Source organism: Pezoporus flaviventris, unplaced genomic scaffold, assembly GCF_033815535.1.
Source record: "Pezoporus flaviventris isolate CSIRO_AGI_PZ_B2104156 unplaced genomic scaffold, CSIRO_AGI_Pfla_v1 ptg000047l, whole genome shotgun sequence".
NCBI lineage: Eukaryota > Metazoa > Chordata > Aves > Psittaciformes > Psittacidae > Pezoporus > Pezoporus flaviventris.
The window spans coordinates 10,969,398-10,985,403 of NW_026892595.1; the positions used below are offsets into that span (position 1 = coordinate 10,969,398).

At 41.6% G+C, this 16,006-nt stretch overlaps 1 protein-coding gene across 1 annotated transcript in view; it reads left to right on the forward strand.

Moving 5' to 3' along the window:
* Positions 1-4,494: 4,494 nt before the first annotated feature.
* Positions 4,495-16,006, forward strand: part of DNAJC1 (DnaJ heat shock protein family (Hsp40) member C1) — a 108,890-nt gene continuing 97,378 nt past the window's right edge. Inside the window, exon 1 of the mRNA XM_061468292.1 lies at positions 4,495-4,768. Within this exon, the coding sequence (XP_061324276.1) occupies positions 4,604-4,768 (165 nt within the window). The 5' untranslated portion in view covers positions 4,495-4,603. The remainder of the gene's footprint in view (positions 4,769-16,006) is intronic.

Consider the following 16,006-nt stretch of genomic DNA (forward strand, 5'->3'; position numbering starts at 1 on the left):
ATTAGCTGTTTCCTAAATAATATTCTTTCATGTCTGATGGACCGTAATAGCTTTCTGATTTTAGCTCTGTTGCTTTTACTTCTCTTTCCATTCCCACATTTCTTTCTTATTACTTTGACTTATGTCTGGCCTAAGGTAACAGCTGGTCTACACAAATGGCATATTCCTAACAGATCTTTCAGCGGGCAGGGTTCCTATAAAGTGATCCTGTCCCCCTTCTCTTCCCACTGCTACGCGGAATGCTACCTTCCCTTGGTCTCCACTCCATCCCTCTGCTGGTGTGGCTACACTCTAAACTGCGTTTGCAAAATGAGCTGGCTTTAAAAAGAAATCCCTTAAAAAGGCAATAACCACTTGTTTATCGGGATGGAGCACTATGGGATCCCTTGGAGCGAGGTTACTGCTGCCTCCCTCCTCGCTTTTGCAGGAGAACCCTTTCTTCCGGTGCGAGTCCTCAAACGTTCCTGTCAGCTGTGAAACAGAATTCCTGCCTCTGCTCTGCTCTGCTCAGCTTCACTGCTCAGGGAACAGCTTGCTTTCAGCTCTCCGGGTGTAGTTATACAAAGGGCTTTTTCCAATGGGAAAGCCAGTTTAAGCCAGGCAGTTTCCTGCCTGCTCTGCCCTCTTGCTCTTGCTCCTTCATCACAGTTCGCTGTCCCCTGGATTGCGATACAGCTGTTTGTGGGTTGTGCTGTAAACTGGATGGCTGAAATAAATCTGAGTTTGTGTGTGTGTACGTGTATATATGAATACACAAACAGCTTTTTTTTTTTTTTTTTTTTTTAAAGGAAGAACTTGGATCATTTCAGTGATTTGATTTATAATGTGGCCCACAGAGTTGAATTAGCACAGTTGAGGAGGCAGAAAACAGTGGTGCTGAGGTGGGAACAAGCGCCTGGGCTGGGGGGAGGGTGCAGGAAACTCTTAAGCCAGCTTTGTTAACAGAGAAAACTACTATTACTGTACAAAAATTGTATTACCGAGCACCTGAACTAAACTGCTAGAATAGAAAACTGGAATAGACTGCAGAGCAGTCAGGCTCTCCAATTGCTGGAGATAAGGCTTTGTCTTTAGGAAGCAAAGGGGTGGTCCCTTAATAAGGTCCCCTAGACATCTTCTGTTTGAGACATCAAAATCACAGCCTGTTTAGCTATGCAGAATATGATTGTTGTGAATCCTACTGGGCTTATGAAGCATGTTGGTCTTTCAGTGCTGTTAAAAATGCTAATAATAACCGGTTCATGCCTCAGGCCTTGGGTGCTACTGCCAATTAGCATCAAAACAGAGATTTATTTAAACAAATTATTTCTGTGTATGCATCCTTCCCTTATGGTTTGCAAAGGAGAGCTTCGTGTCCGAACATACCTGATTCAGTGATGCCCGCCTGCATGCGCAGAAAAACTCAGGGCAGAGAAAGAAAATGCCATCCTTGCCTTCACAGCTCTTAAAGGAGCTGCCTGCTGCAGAGATTACATCCAGAATTAAAACCCTTTCTCTGATCCTCTAGCCATTTAAATGTCATGCCTGAGTATTCAAATACGAATTCGTATTCAAATACGAATACCTCCCAAAGTAAGTAGTTTTAGACTGTAACGAAAAAGCCTTTACTTTCTGTGCTGCCTTTGTGTCCGAGTTCACAGGACTAAGATCTAAATTTTTGTCACTGGTCACCCAATTCACCAGTCATTGCATGTGTCACTGGAGATCTCTTGTGTGTCATTGCAGGCTCACAGCAGATACATTCAGCAATGCTTGTTATCAAGTTTGGTTTGTGTTTTAATGCTTTCTCTGAAACCGGGAGACAGAACTGATTTATTTTATACTGTGGAAGCTTAGTGTGACTTGGATTAATTGAAGTATTGGAGAAGGGGGAAGGGCTATAATGACTCATCAAGAAAAAATAACTTCTCATGACTTTAAAGAGGAAAACAGAGGAATCAGAAAATGATAATGTGTCATTGTTATGGTGGTGCTTGTAGCGTTTTAACAGCACTTTCAGCATTTTCTTCCCAAAATTTCATTATTTATTCTTGGAACATAGAATGATTTTTATGGAAACATTTAAACTAATCTCATTGTCTAGAAATGAAAAAAAAAGAATAAATCCTTTTTAGAAATGTTACATGCAGTATCAGGCCTGCTCTTCCAATGGTTTAAACATCAAAATAAAAATGAATATTCAGATTTCCCACATTGCTAAACCCGACTGGAATAATTTAAGTATGCTGACTTAAACGTAAGATAACTCTTAAATATGGATTTTAAATAACCATAATCCCATTATTAGTGCACTTTTCCCCCCTATTACCCCTTCCAAATTCGCATTTCTCTTGATTGAAAGAAACCATGATTTACCTGAAGAATTCTGAGACGTTTCTTTCAAAATAGCTATCATCTGCTCTTGCTCTCAAAGGACTGAAGACACAAACTACCTGCAGTTGGTTGTCAGTGTTAGAACGGTTTCTCTGGGTCCCAGCAGAACAGAATAGATCATCTGTTTTTATCAGTTTTTTTGAAGGCTGTTTTAACAGCTCCAGCAAGCGCAGCCAGGGGTGGATTTTGAAAGGGGTCATTCTACATAAAAAACTCTGAATGATGAAAAATAAGATGGAAATAACAAATGCTTCTCTTTGAGGTTGATTATTGCACTAGGTCAACTTAACTAAGGAGGCTTAGAAGCTAATGAGGCAAGACGAAGGAGATATGGAAAATACAGAATGAGTCAGAAGGGAAGAATTTGGAAAACGTCTATTAAGAGCGATGGAGTGTTGTTAATCCCACATATTAAAGAAAAATCTTTATCCTGGTTTAAAAATAATACCACCTTTCTGAACTCTTTATTTGCCCCTGGTTTCTGAGGGTACTTTGCATCTTTAAACTTTGTTCTACAACCTTATGAGGAAGTAACTCTTTGAATCCAAAGCTGGTATTTTTGTGCAATAAAGCTCGAGGCTTCAGAGCGTGGAGAACGTAGATACACCAGGCAACAAAGGGAATTTACCCCATTAATACTGGTGTGCAAAACACAACAGATTAAGAAAATAAGGACAAGGGAAGAAACTGGTCTATACCAGGTTCAGTTACTCCAACAAAACAAAGGAGTGATGAATTAACTAGCCCGTGGTTTTCCCTTTACTTTGGCATTCTCTAGAAAAGGATTATTTTTTTTGGCTCTGATCAAGTGGGAGAAGCACTTTTGTAAGAAGATCAGAATGAACAGTTAAGCACTCCTTTTCGAGAAGGGTGAATTTAAAACATCAGACACTGTTGGTTAAATTATCATTTCCTGGCAAATGGGTTTAGGTGTCTTTTCAGAAAACAGAGCCAGAGGCAGAATCGTGATCCTATCAGCGCAGTGGGCATGCACGTGGGATATGGAAACACGAGTTTAAATACCAATCTAATTAATATTTAAATAGTTTATACAAAAGGGAACAGTTTCAATAGAAGAGACTACCTAAGACTACTCTATGAGTTGGAAAATTGATAATGGCTATGTTGATTCAAGTCCTTGTTCTGAATTAACTAGAGCATATTTTAAAGCCGTATCTTGCTATTCCCACGTAGTATCCAAGGCAGCGCTCTACTACTGTACAGTGATTTTGTAAATGGCAGTTAGCTCCTCTTCAGTGACCTCAGGTGCATGAGATTTGCATTCGGGATTGGTTTTTTTATTGAAAAAAAAAATGTTTTCAGAACTTGATTGAGTTCATGGATGTTTCTGGGGCGTGTGAAACTGTCTTTTCTTGAAGATTCTCATAGTGAGTTATTAACCAGGCCTAACTGGTTAAACAGATGGGGTGTTCCAAGCAGTCTGGACGTACCACGGACAAGTGATTTGACATTGATAATTTGTATTGTTAAGCCGCTCAGTCTCTTTATTTCTCACCTAGCATTTGTATTAATTTTAAGCAGGGAAAGCACAAAGGTCCAGTGGAAACCGCTGAAAAACCTATCCGCTGTCGGCAATTTACTGCAGTGATTTTAGGGTGAAGCCAGCTCCAATAACCGAACGCATCCTTAAGGAATTAATAACCCCAGCGCACGTCTGAGGGGAATCCAGCGCCCGGGGGGCACGCGGGGCCGCTCTCCCGCCGCCTCTTCCCTGCTGCGTGCGCCGGCGGACAACGGAACCCGCGAGCCTGTCCCGGTGGCGGCTGCGGGAGGGAAGGGTGCTCGGCGCGGGCTGCGCGCGTGCCCGCCCGCGGGTGACCGCAGGGGCTGCGGCGCGGGAAGGAGCGGTGGGCGGAAGGGCCGGCAGGAGGCGCGGCGCGGGCGCAAGCACCCGGCTCGTGCCAGGGCCCGACGAGCCCCCGCCGCTCCTCCGCCAGCTCGCCCGCTACCCCCGCCCCCTTCGCCCTTCCCCCACAGCCCCTGACTGCGCGAGCGCCAGCGGTTGCCGGGGTACCCGACGTCACAGCCTGCGGAGGCGGCGATTGGCCAGGCTGAGAGCGTTCTGCCCCCCCCTCCCCTCCCCTGTGAGACTCGTCCTGGGAAGGGCTGGGCCTGTCTCTTTCCCGTCAGAGCGGAGCTGTCGCTGGGCCGTGCGTGGCCCCAGCGGCGCCTCCCCGGCCACGTCCTCGATACCGCCGGGGCCGCGGTCATGGGCAGCCAGTGGGCAGCGCCGCGTCTCCGGCTACTGCCGCTTCTGGCGCTGCTGGGGCTGGCGGCGCCCCGCGCCCGCGCCTGGGACAGCGGCGACCTGGAACTCTTCGACCTGGTGGAGGAGGTGCCGCGGAACTTCTACGACTTCCTGGGGGTGCAGCAGGTGAGCGAGGGGCCGGGGCCCGCCCCATAGACGCGGGCCTTTCCCGCGGGCACGAGCCTCGCCTGTCATCGCCGTCCCTGCCCCCGCCGAACATGGCTGGCTGGCTCCCCCCTCCGCCGCCGCTCCCCGCGGCACAGGGTGCCGGGCAAGCTGCCGACACCTCGCCTTCTCGCCTGGCGCTGTCATCCGCCTCCGTCCCTGGCACGCGTGCGGCTGCCTGGCTCTGCCGCGGCGGTCCGGGACACCACCACCACCACCTCCCCCCCGTGCCCCAGTTCCAGTCCTTTTCCCAGCCTCTTCTCTCCCTCTGCAGGGGCTCTCTTCTCCTTCAAAGACTGTTGTGGTTTTTCTCCTTCTGGCCCCACCATAAATCAGCCCTCCCTCTCCCGCTTCACCTTTGTGTGTTTTACTGCGTTGCTCTTCTGAATATATCTATTTTTCTCCAAATGCATCTAGACTGAAGTAGCTTGTGGGCTTCTTCCACTTTCCGTGTGTATCCTGGGTATGGCTGTTTTTCATCTTTCCCTCATTCTGCAATAGCTGCTAGTCCCGTATCTTCTTACGATTGTGCATTGCTATGTGTCACGTCTCCTGTTTTCTCTCCTGTGTGCCATGTGGTAGACTGCTTTGATAGTGGCTTGGTGATTGTTTACTTTAGTTGTATTTTGCTTATTATGTATGTTTTTTACCTCTCATTGCTAGGCAACACTTAAGATTATCTTAAAGCATTTATTATGCACCTTCTGATATTTTTTTACGCATGTGTAGTCAAGACAGGAACTCCTGTTCCAAAAACTTTCATCGCATGTTTTTTGTGTATGTTTTAGATGTGGTTGCTGGTTTTGCAGCCACTTGGCATCTTTAGCTTGTATTGCTTGTCCTGCCTTTCACTTGACAGCCCTCCTCATCTCCAGATGCTCTGCTGCGTGTGTGTGATCTTGCTTGATCTTTCTTTGTGCATCTTACAATTCCTTTTTTTGTTGTCTTCTGCCAGTTGGTATTCCTCTCAATAACTGTCTGTAATTCTTTATAGTTACTTCACCCAGTGTCCCCAAAAGATGTTTTGTTTGTTCTTTGTCTCTTAGCACCTCTGCTATTTGAATGGCTTCCCTGACAACCTGAAAGTTTATTCTGATGTAGTTCTTACAGTTTTTGAGAATAGTAGCAATACTTCCAGGTGCATTTTATTAAGGCCCTGCCTACAAAGAGAGGAAAGGTGTCTGCAATTTAAGGGTCCTGTTTTGGAAACTCCTGGCTGTGGTTGTTAATGATGATTAGGGGGATTCTGAATCAGTTTCATCTCCTTCTTTTACTCCTTCTTAAACATCTGGTGTTAAGTACTATGGAACACCACATATATACAGCACAGCAAACACTGCTACCCAGGTTTCACTTTCATGAGACCAAAAATCTGTTTTAATTTCTCAAAGGCAATTTTAGTGTTAGGTAATGTAGTGAAACACAGTTTTGTTTGTTTTGATTAGTGATGTTCAGATCCGGTATGCAAACTCTTTTTGTAGGGCTGCATCTGTACCTTGTGGACCTATGTGTTTATCAATACATAATATCACTTTTAGGAAGCAAATGTTCTGCTAGTTCATGCTTTTACTCTTTTAATGGAGAACTTGAATTACTTGTGATGTGCGAGCAGGGAAAAAGTTGTTGAAAGTGCAATGCAAATGAAACAAGGTTTTGTTAGTTGTAAGTATATGCAAGTTGCTCATAATGTAATTATAGCCAAGACTGGAAGTGTAAATAATATTAGACACTCTGTTCATAGAGCAGAATATACCTGTGAGTACAGTAATAGAATTTATAGTGTTGAAGTTGAGCTTCAATAGGAACTTGTAAGCATTGGAAGGTGCTGTGTAGGTTTACAGGTTCTTCCACACTGAATCGTTTGTTCCTGCTGTTTGCTTCTCCACCTCTGACCTGTACTTGAAGTTTCAAACAAGATGCTGAAGCAGGGTTCTGACTTGCAGTGGCTCTCTAGATAGCTGCAACTGCATGAGAAGGGTAACAGGTCTCATAACAGGGTCAAGGGAAGTGCACAAATCTCCGGTGTGCTGTAGCCTAGCTTGGATGTCTTAACATGTAGCTGCCTTTTACCATAATGTCTCTTTGTGCTGTTTGCGTATTCCTTCATGTTTTCTGCTATTTTTAAAAGCTGTGGTTTAATAGAGCTTACTGGTTATTTTGTATGTCACTATTGTTTTAGTTGGGATGCCTTCGACTAAAATGCTGTGATTAACTTTTTGTAGTTCTGGTGCTAATGGTTTTATTCCCTGTGCTCAGGTGAATCCTTTGGACTGTTTCATTACCTTTCATTCATCAAAGCTTGCTTTCTACCTGCTCCCTCCCTTCCTGTATTGCTCTTGGTGTTCACTGCCTTGTATTGTGTCCTGATAATCCCTTCATGTACTCCTGGGAAAAGTAGCATTTCTTTATGCAGGATGTATCTTCTGCATCTGTGATAGGGATGCTTGACCATGTTTGTTAACAGTAGTATATCATAGCTGCCAGAATTTTTCTAAACATGTCATCTTGTGTTTTGAAAAAATAAAGGATAGGATTCCAATGCTTCCTTAAGGCATTAAAGCGGCTTTGGTTTTGATGGAAGAATTGTGGTATCAGCTGCTTGTTGAATCTCTGATGTGATGTCAGAAGCTGATATTGACCTCAGCTGACAAGGTGCGGAAGGGGTTGTGGGAAGTCCTGTAGCTCTCTACCATGAAGCCTCTGGCTGCAGATTTTTCCTTGGGATTGGAGAGGACTGGTGATTTTTATTGTTTTGTTTAGCTGCCACTCTATGCTTGCATGAGTAAGGATTTTGCGTTTCGTCTTTTAAAGGGACTTGTGGAATTCTCTTGACATTGTCAGCTAGCTGTCATCCAGCACTGGCAGGGTGTTAGCTTTGAAGCTGCTGTAGTGTTTTCCAAGTTGGGTGACTGAGGGTTAGAGGGTGATCTCATGGAAGTGATTTTTATTATAAACATAGAGTGACAGAGGAAAGAGTAAGGCTGTGATTGTCTTGACTCTTAGAATAACTGTTCTCAGTGCTTGACTGCAAGAAGGGGTTGGCTGGCAAATCTGTAGGTGCTAGCTGGATGGTTGAGGGTGGAAGGGACCTCTGGGGGTCCCCTTGTCCAACCGCGGTATTAGGGCTGAGCACCTAGATTAAGAAGGTTCTGAGTTTTGTGCAAGGATACCATGTTAATCCATTAGATCTAATGGTAGCATAGCATATATGAGAAGTTCTGCGTTGCTACTTTGTTACTATGGCTGTTCTGAACAATTTGAGAATTTGCTCTACCTTTCTGTTTCCTGGGTGATTCTTAAATTGATGATGCATTTAATTCAGATGGCTCATTTAGAACCTTGTTATTCTCAAGAAGCTGACCTAGTGAAATGGGGAGATAAGATAACCTTTGGCTTGAGAAAAGATTACATTTCCATTTCCCCCAAGTGGTTACTGAAGAAAATAGAATCCTAAACTCTTGACAGATCAGATGTAATAATTATTTCAGTATTCACTTCAGTATTGCCAGTTTCAAACTGACAAGGGGATCAGGACCAAATAGTATTCATCTAAAAACTAACATGAAGCAGCAGAATTAAACCAGAGGCTATGCACACTCGCAGGGTATAAAACTACCCTGTTACCTGAGAATGAGAGCATGCAAGTGTGATGTCAACTTTTGTGAAAAAATTCCAGGAAGATCTGGGGAGCTACAAGCTTGTTTAGTGAACAGATGAACTGATCAAGTTAATTTTATTGTCTCTTACAGCTTTCAATAGCTGATAATGGCATAAATATGATATGCTCTGGATTAATCAGCTTGGTATCAGTTGAACCTGTGGATCTCCTCGCAAAATATGCTTTTGATTATGACTGTTTATGTCTTTAAGAGAATCACCTAGTTCTCTACTTTTGGCTTGCAGTAATGAAGGCATTACGGGCCTCTGAATGTCTTTTGCGACTTTGTGATACTGTTCTTGGATACAAGGGATCTGATCAATACATTTTTAGGAAATGTTTGTGAAGATATGTCAAAATGCATTAGCTTTGTTCCTGGAATTGGCCTGTGCAGAGCAGTATGTTATGTATCAAGGAATTTCTGACTAAGGCTTGGGCTTCTACTGGGTAATTGGATAAGGGAAGAGGTTTATATTAAATGTTCTGCTAGGCCCGTGCAGTGGAGAAACTCACTCTGTATTTGCTTTCATACAAGAGCCCTTTGAGGTAGTAGAAGGCCTGGGAGCTCAAGTTCCTGAGGGAGAATTAACACACAGGTAGGGCTTGGTGGCCAGCACTGTGGATAAATATATAACCCCCAAAAATGTTGAGAGGGGTATTTTCTCCATTACTTGCTTATGCCTTCCTGTGACACATGAGATTTAGTTTGAATCAAACTCTAATCCATTCATGTGGCTTTACTGTAGGGAACTAAGAGCACTGTATTGATTTCATTGTTAGATCATGGGTTTGCTAGATGATGCTGCATCACAAAGGCAAGGCTGTGCATGCGGAACCTGATTTTGGTCCTACAGGATGTGAGACACTGGTATGTGAACAACCCCAAGAAAGTACAAGATGTGAAAACCAAAGAGTTGGATTTCTTTGGCTGCAGGAAGCCACAACCCCTCTAGATGAGCTGGATGTGGACTAATAGGCTCCTTTCAAGAGCACTGGAACAGGGGAGCTGTTGTGTACCTTAGCAAATAGCACGGTCTGACTGGGTTGTGTCTGTAGAACTCAGTATTTGGTGCTGAGGAATTGGTGTCTGTACTGTTTGCATTTCAGGGATTTTTTTAAAATATTTTTTTACTTTGATTGTTTTTGGCATTGAACTAATTCCAGGCTGGCTGCATGGGCTCAGTGCCTGTTTGTGTTGAAGTGTGCTGCTTGTGCTCCAGGTTTTACATATGACAGTCCAGTTCTGTCCAAAAGAAATCCACCACAGAAATCCAAAAGTTCATCCACTCCAGGACTGCTTCATGACATGCAGTTAGTAGCTACAATAAGGAAGTTTGCTTTACACGTGCACTTCTGATCTGCACTAAAAAGTTGATGTGGATGCACCTTTAAGACTTCAGTTTATAGTAAATGGTTGATGTTGAATTTACCTCTTGGCATTCCTCTGTAAGAACCTTAGCAGAAATGAGCCCCACAACAAACTGTGTGGCTCTTACGGTATTACAAGGCATTATGGGAGACTTGTGAAAATTCTCAGTAATAGATTTGGTGTGGTCTGTTTTATGTAAGTGTATTGACACGCAACATGTACATCACTGCAGTTCTGAAGTTGTGAATTCGTATGTTATATATAAGTAAAGCTGTTGGACATAGATTTGGTAATGTGTTTTTCAGAAAAAATTGCAATCTCTGAATATGTTAGTGTTTCCCAGGGAAGTTGTGAATGCTCCATCCTTGGCTGTGTTCAAGGCCAGGTGGGACAGAGCCTTGGGTGGCATGATTTAGTGGGAGGTGTCCCTGTCCATGGCAGGGGGGTTGGACCTAGGTGATCTTAAGGTCCTTTCCAACCCTAACTATTCCATGATTCTATTATTTATTGTCTGGCACTGCCATAGCTGTGGCTTGGAATGGGTCATTGTCCAGAAACAAAATAATAAATCTAGACAAAGGTATTTTTGCTGTGGAGCTTTTGGGGCACTTTGAGCACCTGGAGTGATCCTTCCAAGTGGGAAGAGGCATGTGAATGAGAGCTGTACCTGTTCAAGAAATGCTCTCAAGTCCTCAGCAAGCGCAGCCTACCTGTACCCACACAGGTTTTCTGTCTTCTCTGACAGGCAAGATGCAGATAAGGAGGACAAGAAAGGGGAACTGAGGAAGGGTAGCCCAGAAACTCAAGTTTTTTTCTACTTCTTGACGGAATATCACACTCCAGAGACTTATTTTGGTTGCTCTTCTAACACTTAAGGCAGGCCTCCTCCCTGCTGCTTTTTAAGGTTAACATATGTGGGTGCAGTGTTACTAAATCATGGAGTGTGCATCATCTCCAAATGTTTTAGAGAAAATCTAGGTTGCTGATACTGCTTCAGTCTTCTAAGCTGTGGAAGTGTTTGATTTAGTGAGACATGTATGCAATTATGACATCACTTTTTTTCAGATGATTGTGTCAAAACTATGAGCTGTAGGCTTTTCTTGCCTTGTTTTGTGAGACTGTTTTGTCTTTGCATGCCAAATAGGATATTCACTGTGACTTCTGACAGTCTTATGCTGTGAAGTGACATGGAGCCATGTCACAGCTTGATACCTCAGTTCCTCCCCTTTGAGGAATCAAGTTGTTGGGCTAGTGATTAAACATCATGTCTAATGGTCTAAACCTGTTTCAAGATTGTTTTCTACTGCTTGTTCAAAATATGTATTAAGCAGGTCTTGTAGTTTTGCAGGGATTTAGATTTTAATGTGCTGTTAATCACAGCATCGGAGTTCTCTGTTGGGAAGATGAAATATGTTTTAAGTTTCTTGCCCCAAACTGTAAAAAATAAGTAACTCCTGTAATACGTGACTAGGTGATAGTAGTAGCAGACCTTTATGTGGACAATGAGGATCTTTGTAATTCCTAGGTTTAAATAATGGATGTGAGGTTTAAGTGATGGATGAGGGAGGGGTTCTTCAAATTTTTATTTTTTAAACCTTAAGAATTGGCTCCTGTTGTGGTACTTGCAGTCAAAAAAGCCCCCAAATACACTATCAACATTGAGGCAGGGATGAACTCCATTGCACTAGTTCAAACAAAAAAAAGCATTAGAAAATCCAGATTTGTTTCTAATGGCTTTAGCTGTAGTCTCAGTTAATTCCATGAAAGTAATTGTGTATTTTTTTCTCAGTGTGTTATTGAGACACAGTTGTCCATCCCTTCATGGTTTTAAACTTTCTGTTTGAGTCCTTTACTTAAGTTGTATGTGGAAGTGAGATTTCCAGTGGTTCTGGAAACTTTTTTCATAACAAATGCTAATTATTAGAAGCGTGTGAAGCCACTGTTCTGATTATTTGCTTGGATACTTTAAAACAAAGTTGTTCTGAACTACAGAGTAGCTTAATTGCTCACAGGGGTCACCATATTGAAGCACTAAGGATAACTGCCCAGATTTGTAACTGAGGATGTTGCAGGATATGGGTTTTTGTGTTTTTTGGTTTTAATTTCACTTTGTTCTAAGTGCTGAACTTCCAGGTAAGCTGCTGATACATGTTGGGGCACTTACAGAATGGATTACATTATGTATTGGGTATGCATAACGTTCCCTGATGGTTTTGTTCACAATTGCCTCATTTAAAAATGATCGAGACATCTAGACTTGTGAAACTTGTATTTTCCATAAAAATAGGCTTTCTTTATTGTTTCTTGTTAAGTTTCTCCTTGGATGTTGTCCAAGGAAATCCAGGGTTTTTTTGCTTTCATTGTTGGTTCCTTTCTTGAAGACACAAAAGTGTTTCAGAATCTACCATTATAAGTAGTTTTAAAGACATTTACTGTTAACTTTCCCTGGTAATTCATTCATATGATACTTCCTTGATTTCTTTCAGATTATATTTTTCTTCTTTTTTGCTGCGTAAAAGGACATATAGCAGCAGGAAACTACTGTGCTTGGGAACCCAAGGGAACTGACATTATGCAAAGCACTGTGAAAAGGATAAAACAAGCAGTCCTGACGGATAAAACAAGCAATCTTGATTTTCTTTTTTTTTTTTTCCCTTGTTCTTCTGTCTGCAGCAGCAATAATGTTTCAGCTCTTCCTCTCTATACTTCCCACTTCACTAATCCTTTAAGGATGTATCCATAATAGCTTAATCTTCAAATTGCAAATGAGCTGTTTTTCTTCCTAGAAGTTCTTTTATTTGACCTGTAATTCATTGAAAGGAGTGGCCAATTTCTTGGCAAGGAATGGTAGCTAACCTGTACTGGTGGCCTCTGGTGCTTAAGCAAGGCTGTAGGTTTTTATGCTTGTTTCAAATTCATCTCCTTTGCAGAAGTTCTCATCTATGTGCCTATGTTGGTATCCAGAACAGCCACACAGTTAGCCTAACATGCAGTTTTGTAAATGGCTTTCCACTACTTGACTGCTGTGGACTGTGATCATCATCTTTGCCTGTAAAGATGTGTAAAGAAAACTCCTAGAGGCCGTCTTAATTTCATTCTGTTGAATGATAAACATTTTATGCTCTGTCTGGATTTCTTTTACAATTAACAGTGTTTTCTAATAAGATCTAGAGAAAACTAGGAAGATATTTGGAGGTATCTTTGGTGCTATTTTAAGTACTTGTTAAAATTAAAAGAATGGAATTAAGCATATCAAATGTCCCTTAGTTGGGGTGGTGCTCCTTGTGCTCTCAGCAGAGCCAGTAACAAAAAGGCCATGGTGCTGTTGCACAGCTGAGCCAGGAAGAATGAAAGTATAAGCGATAACAAAGGGATTTTAATCTCTAAGAATAGGTCTGATATTAAAATGAAGTAAAGGAGGAAATTAATGTATATCTGAAATGTTTTGGTTTTCTACAGCATCCTAGGGGGCTAACAAAATTCATGCAGCATATGAAAACATGCAGTTTTGCTTTGGATTGACTTGTTAGTGTTTGTGCTTTTGTTTAGCTGTATGCTGGACCCATTGAAAGTTTGCTTCTGTCAATTTTGGGCTCCTGAGCAGTAGGTTTGGGTTTTTTTTTGTTTGTTAGTTTCTTCCTGCAGCCTAAAATTGTTGTTTCTCCCCAAACTATGAGATTTGGGGTTTCTTTTGTTTCTTGTTTTTGTGTCTATCAACCTTGTTTGGATGTTGTTAGGTCTGTATAATAGTGATTGTTTACAATCTTATGTGTGTGGTAATGTGTGGTACATGTGGTGTATGTTACAGTTATGCAAACAGTAACACAGTTTGAATGGAACACTTCAAAGTAGGACTGTATATTACTGGGCTCTAATCTGATGGACTGCTAAATGCAGATTTCTGGAACGACCCAGTTTACCGGCGTTACAGACTGTTCTTGATGTCAAGCAAATGAGTGGTGGAATGAGAAGCGAAGATAACTCCTAAGCAGTCCCTTGTCTTTGCTGGATGTGAAATTCTTCCTTCTCAGTGTTAATCTGGAAAATCTGCAGAGAAAACCAGAAGATGTGTAGGAGCTGTTGAAATAAAGTCACTCTGCAATCTTTCTCTGACTAAAGACAAAAGGAAGAACTACGGAAGCCTTACTTTTATACATGGGCTATAATTCTGAAATGCTGCTGTCTCCAGCACTGAAAAGTGCTTTTGCCTGTTGAAAAAAAGGCAGTGCTGATGAGAACCTGTGAAAGCTGTGAAGTAGCCTTATTGCACTGATTTGGGGTGAATAGCTTCTCCTTTAAGAGGCAATAATTGTTTTTTACCTACTCTGAAAAATATTGCAGATAATTCTACAGTTTGATTGATCAATGTTTTATTAAATTTCAAACTGATTTAGATTAGCTTTTATAGTTCATAATCACCATTTCTGTAGTGTTCTTTTATGTGATATAGATGTTGTGATGGGAGAGTAGAAGGACTGTATGCCATTTAATTTGTGACAGTTTCCAATCATATTAGCAATCGCTTTACTTAGCGTTGTGTGTAACAGTGGTACTACAGTGTTACAGCAGAAAAAAGTCTGTAAAAATCCATCCTATATGGAAACCTCTTCCCATTTCCTATTAGGAATTATTTAAAATCTTACTTGGTGGAAAGGAAATCTTACTCAATTCAAACACTTCTTTCAGTTGATTGAAATAAGCTTATTTTCCATCCTGAGTCTGTCTATCTGTTAGGTAGAATAGAAATTATTTCTTTGGTCAGTTTGAAAGCTGTGTGGTTTGTAGTTTCTATTCTACTGAATATTGTCCTCTTTATATTTCTGCTCCAGCAGCTTTCCAACACTACAAGCTAGACCAGCAGCATTCAAAACAAATTAGTGAATTAAAATGTTGGCCTCTATCTGCTGAGAATGTTTCGACAGTGGAAATACAGATTGAGGGTATGAGCCAGTCACTTGCATTTTGCAGCTCACAGTGGTGAAGGAAGAAACCTCTGTACATAAGTTATGTACTATATTTAAAAATTAGGTGTAACTTGCATTCATGTTCAGTTGCATGGTACAGAGTTCCCATACCAAAGTGTGCAAGTCTTTATGTTTTCTGGTTGAATAATAATAGGTGCTTAACCCGAAAGCTGTGTTCATTTTGGAAAAAGAAAAAAAAATCCAATCCTCTGCTGGACAGATGGAGACTTATCTATCAATGAGTTACTGACCTACTAATTTCCTCAATCATGATGATTTATGCCTTTCACACACTTACCTTTCTTACCTCCAGATGGATATGATTTATAAAGACCTTAATTTTCTGGTTAGTGAACTTAGGTTTAAGGACAATAGCTGAAGTAGATCAGTTGCTTCCTGGTTTCCAGGTCCTTGTAATTCATTGGTTGAAAATCTCTGTCTCTGTGTAGTTAGATACCGTTTTGATCTCTGACTTTGTGTGGTTGGATATTCATTTGGTCACTGGAGATACCTACTTCTGTTTTCTTTTTAAATAATCTTTTCCTTAGTGATGTCATGCAGTATGGCTTCTGAAGAGAATTTTTTTTTATAACCATGTATCAGTTAAGAAATAATGTAATTTAAAGAAAAAGTGCTATTTGCAATTGAGAATACTAAACATCCTTGCCTGGTCTTGATTTAAAATCTTTAATAAGAGTCTAGTACTGTGTCTCAAGGAACATATCCTGGTCCCTGTGAGGGCCTATTTCCATTTGCTAGTCTTCTTGGTCTCCCCTCCACGTCATGCACAAGCTCTGTGAATGCCTTCAAAGGAGTGCTGGATGCTGTCAGTGAGCTCTGGCTGGTTTCTTGCTATTTATATATGCTTCTGTATAACCCTTGCATTTACTGAATAAAAATAATAAAGCCAGATGGTGTTATTGGGGAATGCATGTGTGTCCTGGTTTTAGCTAGGATAGACTGCTGTGCAAGAATGGAAATTTTTGAAGCATTCCACCCAAAAAGGACTGTCATGGTTTAACCCCAGATGACAGTAACTAAGTACCATATAACTGCTTACTCACTTCACCTTCTGGTAGGATAGGGAGGAGAATTGGACAAAGGTAAAACCTGCATGTTCAGATAAGAACTGAAATAATGTTAAATACTTTCATAATAATAAAAGGGAAAAGAGAGAGAGGAATAAACTCAAGAAAGACGCATGATAC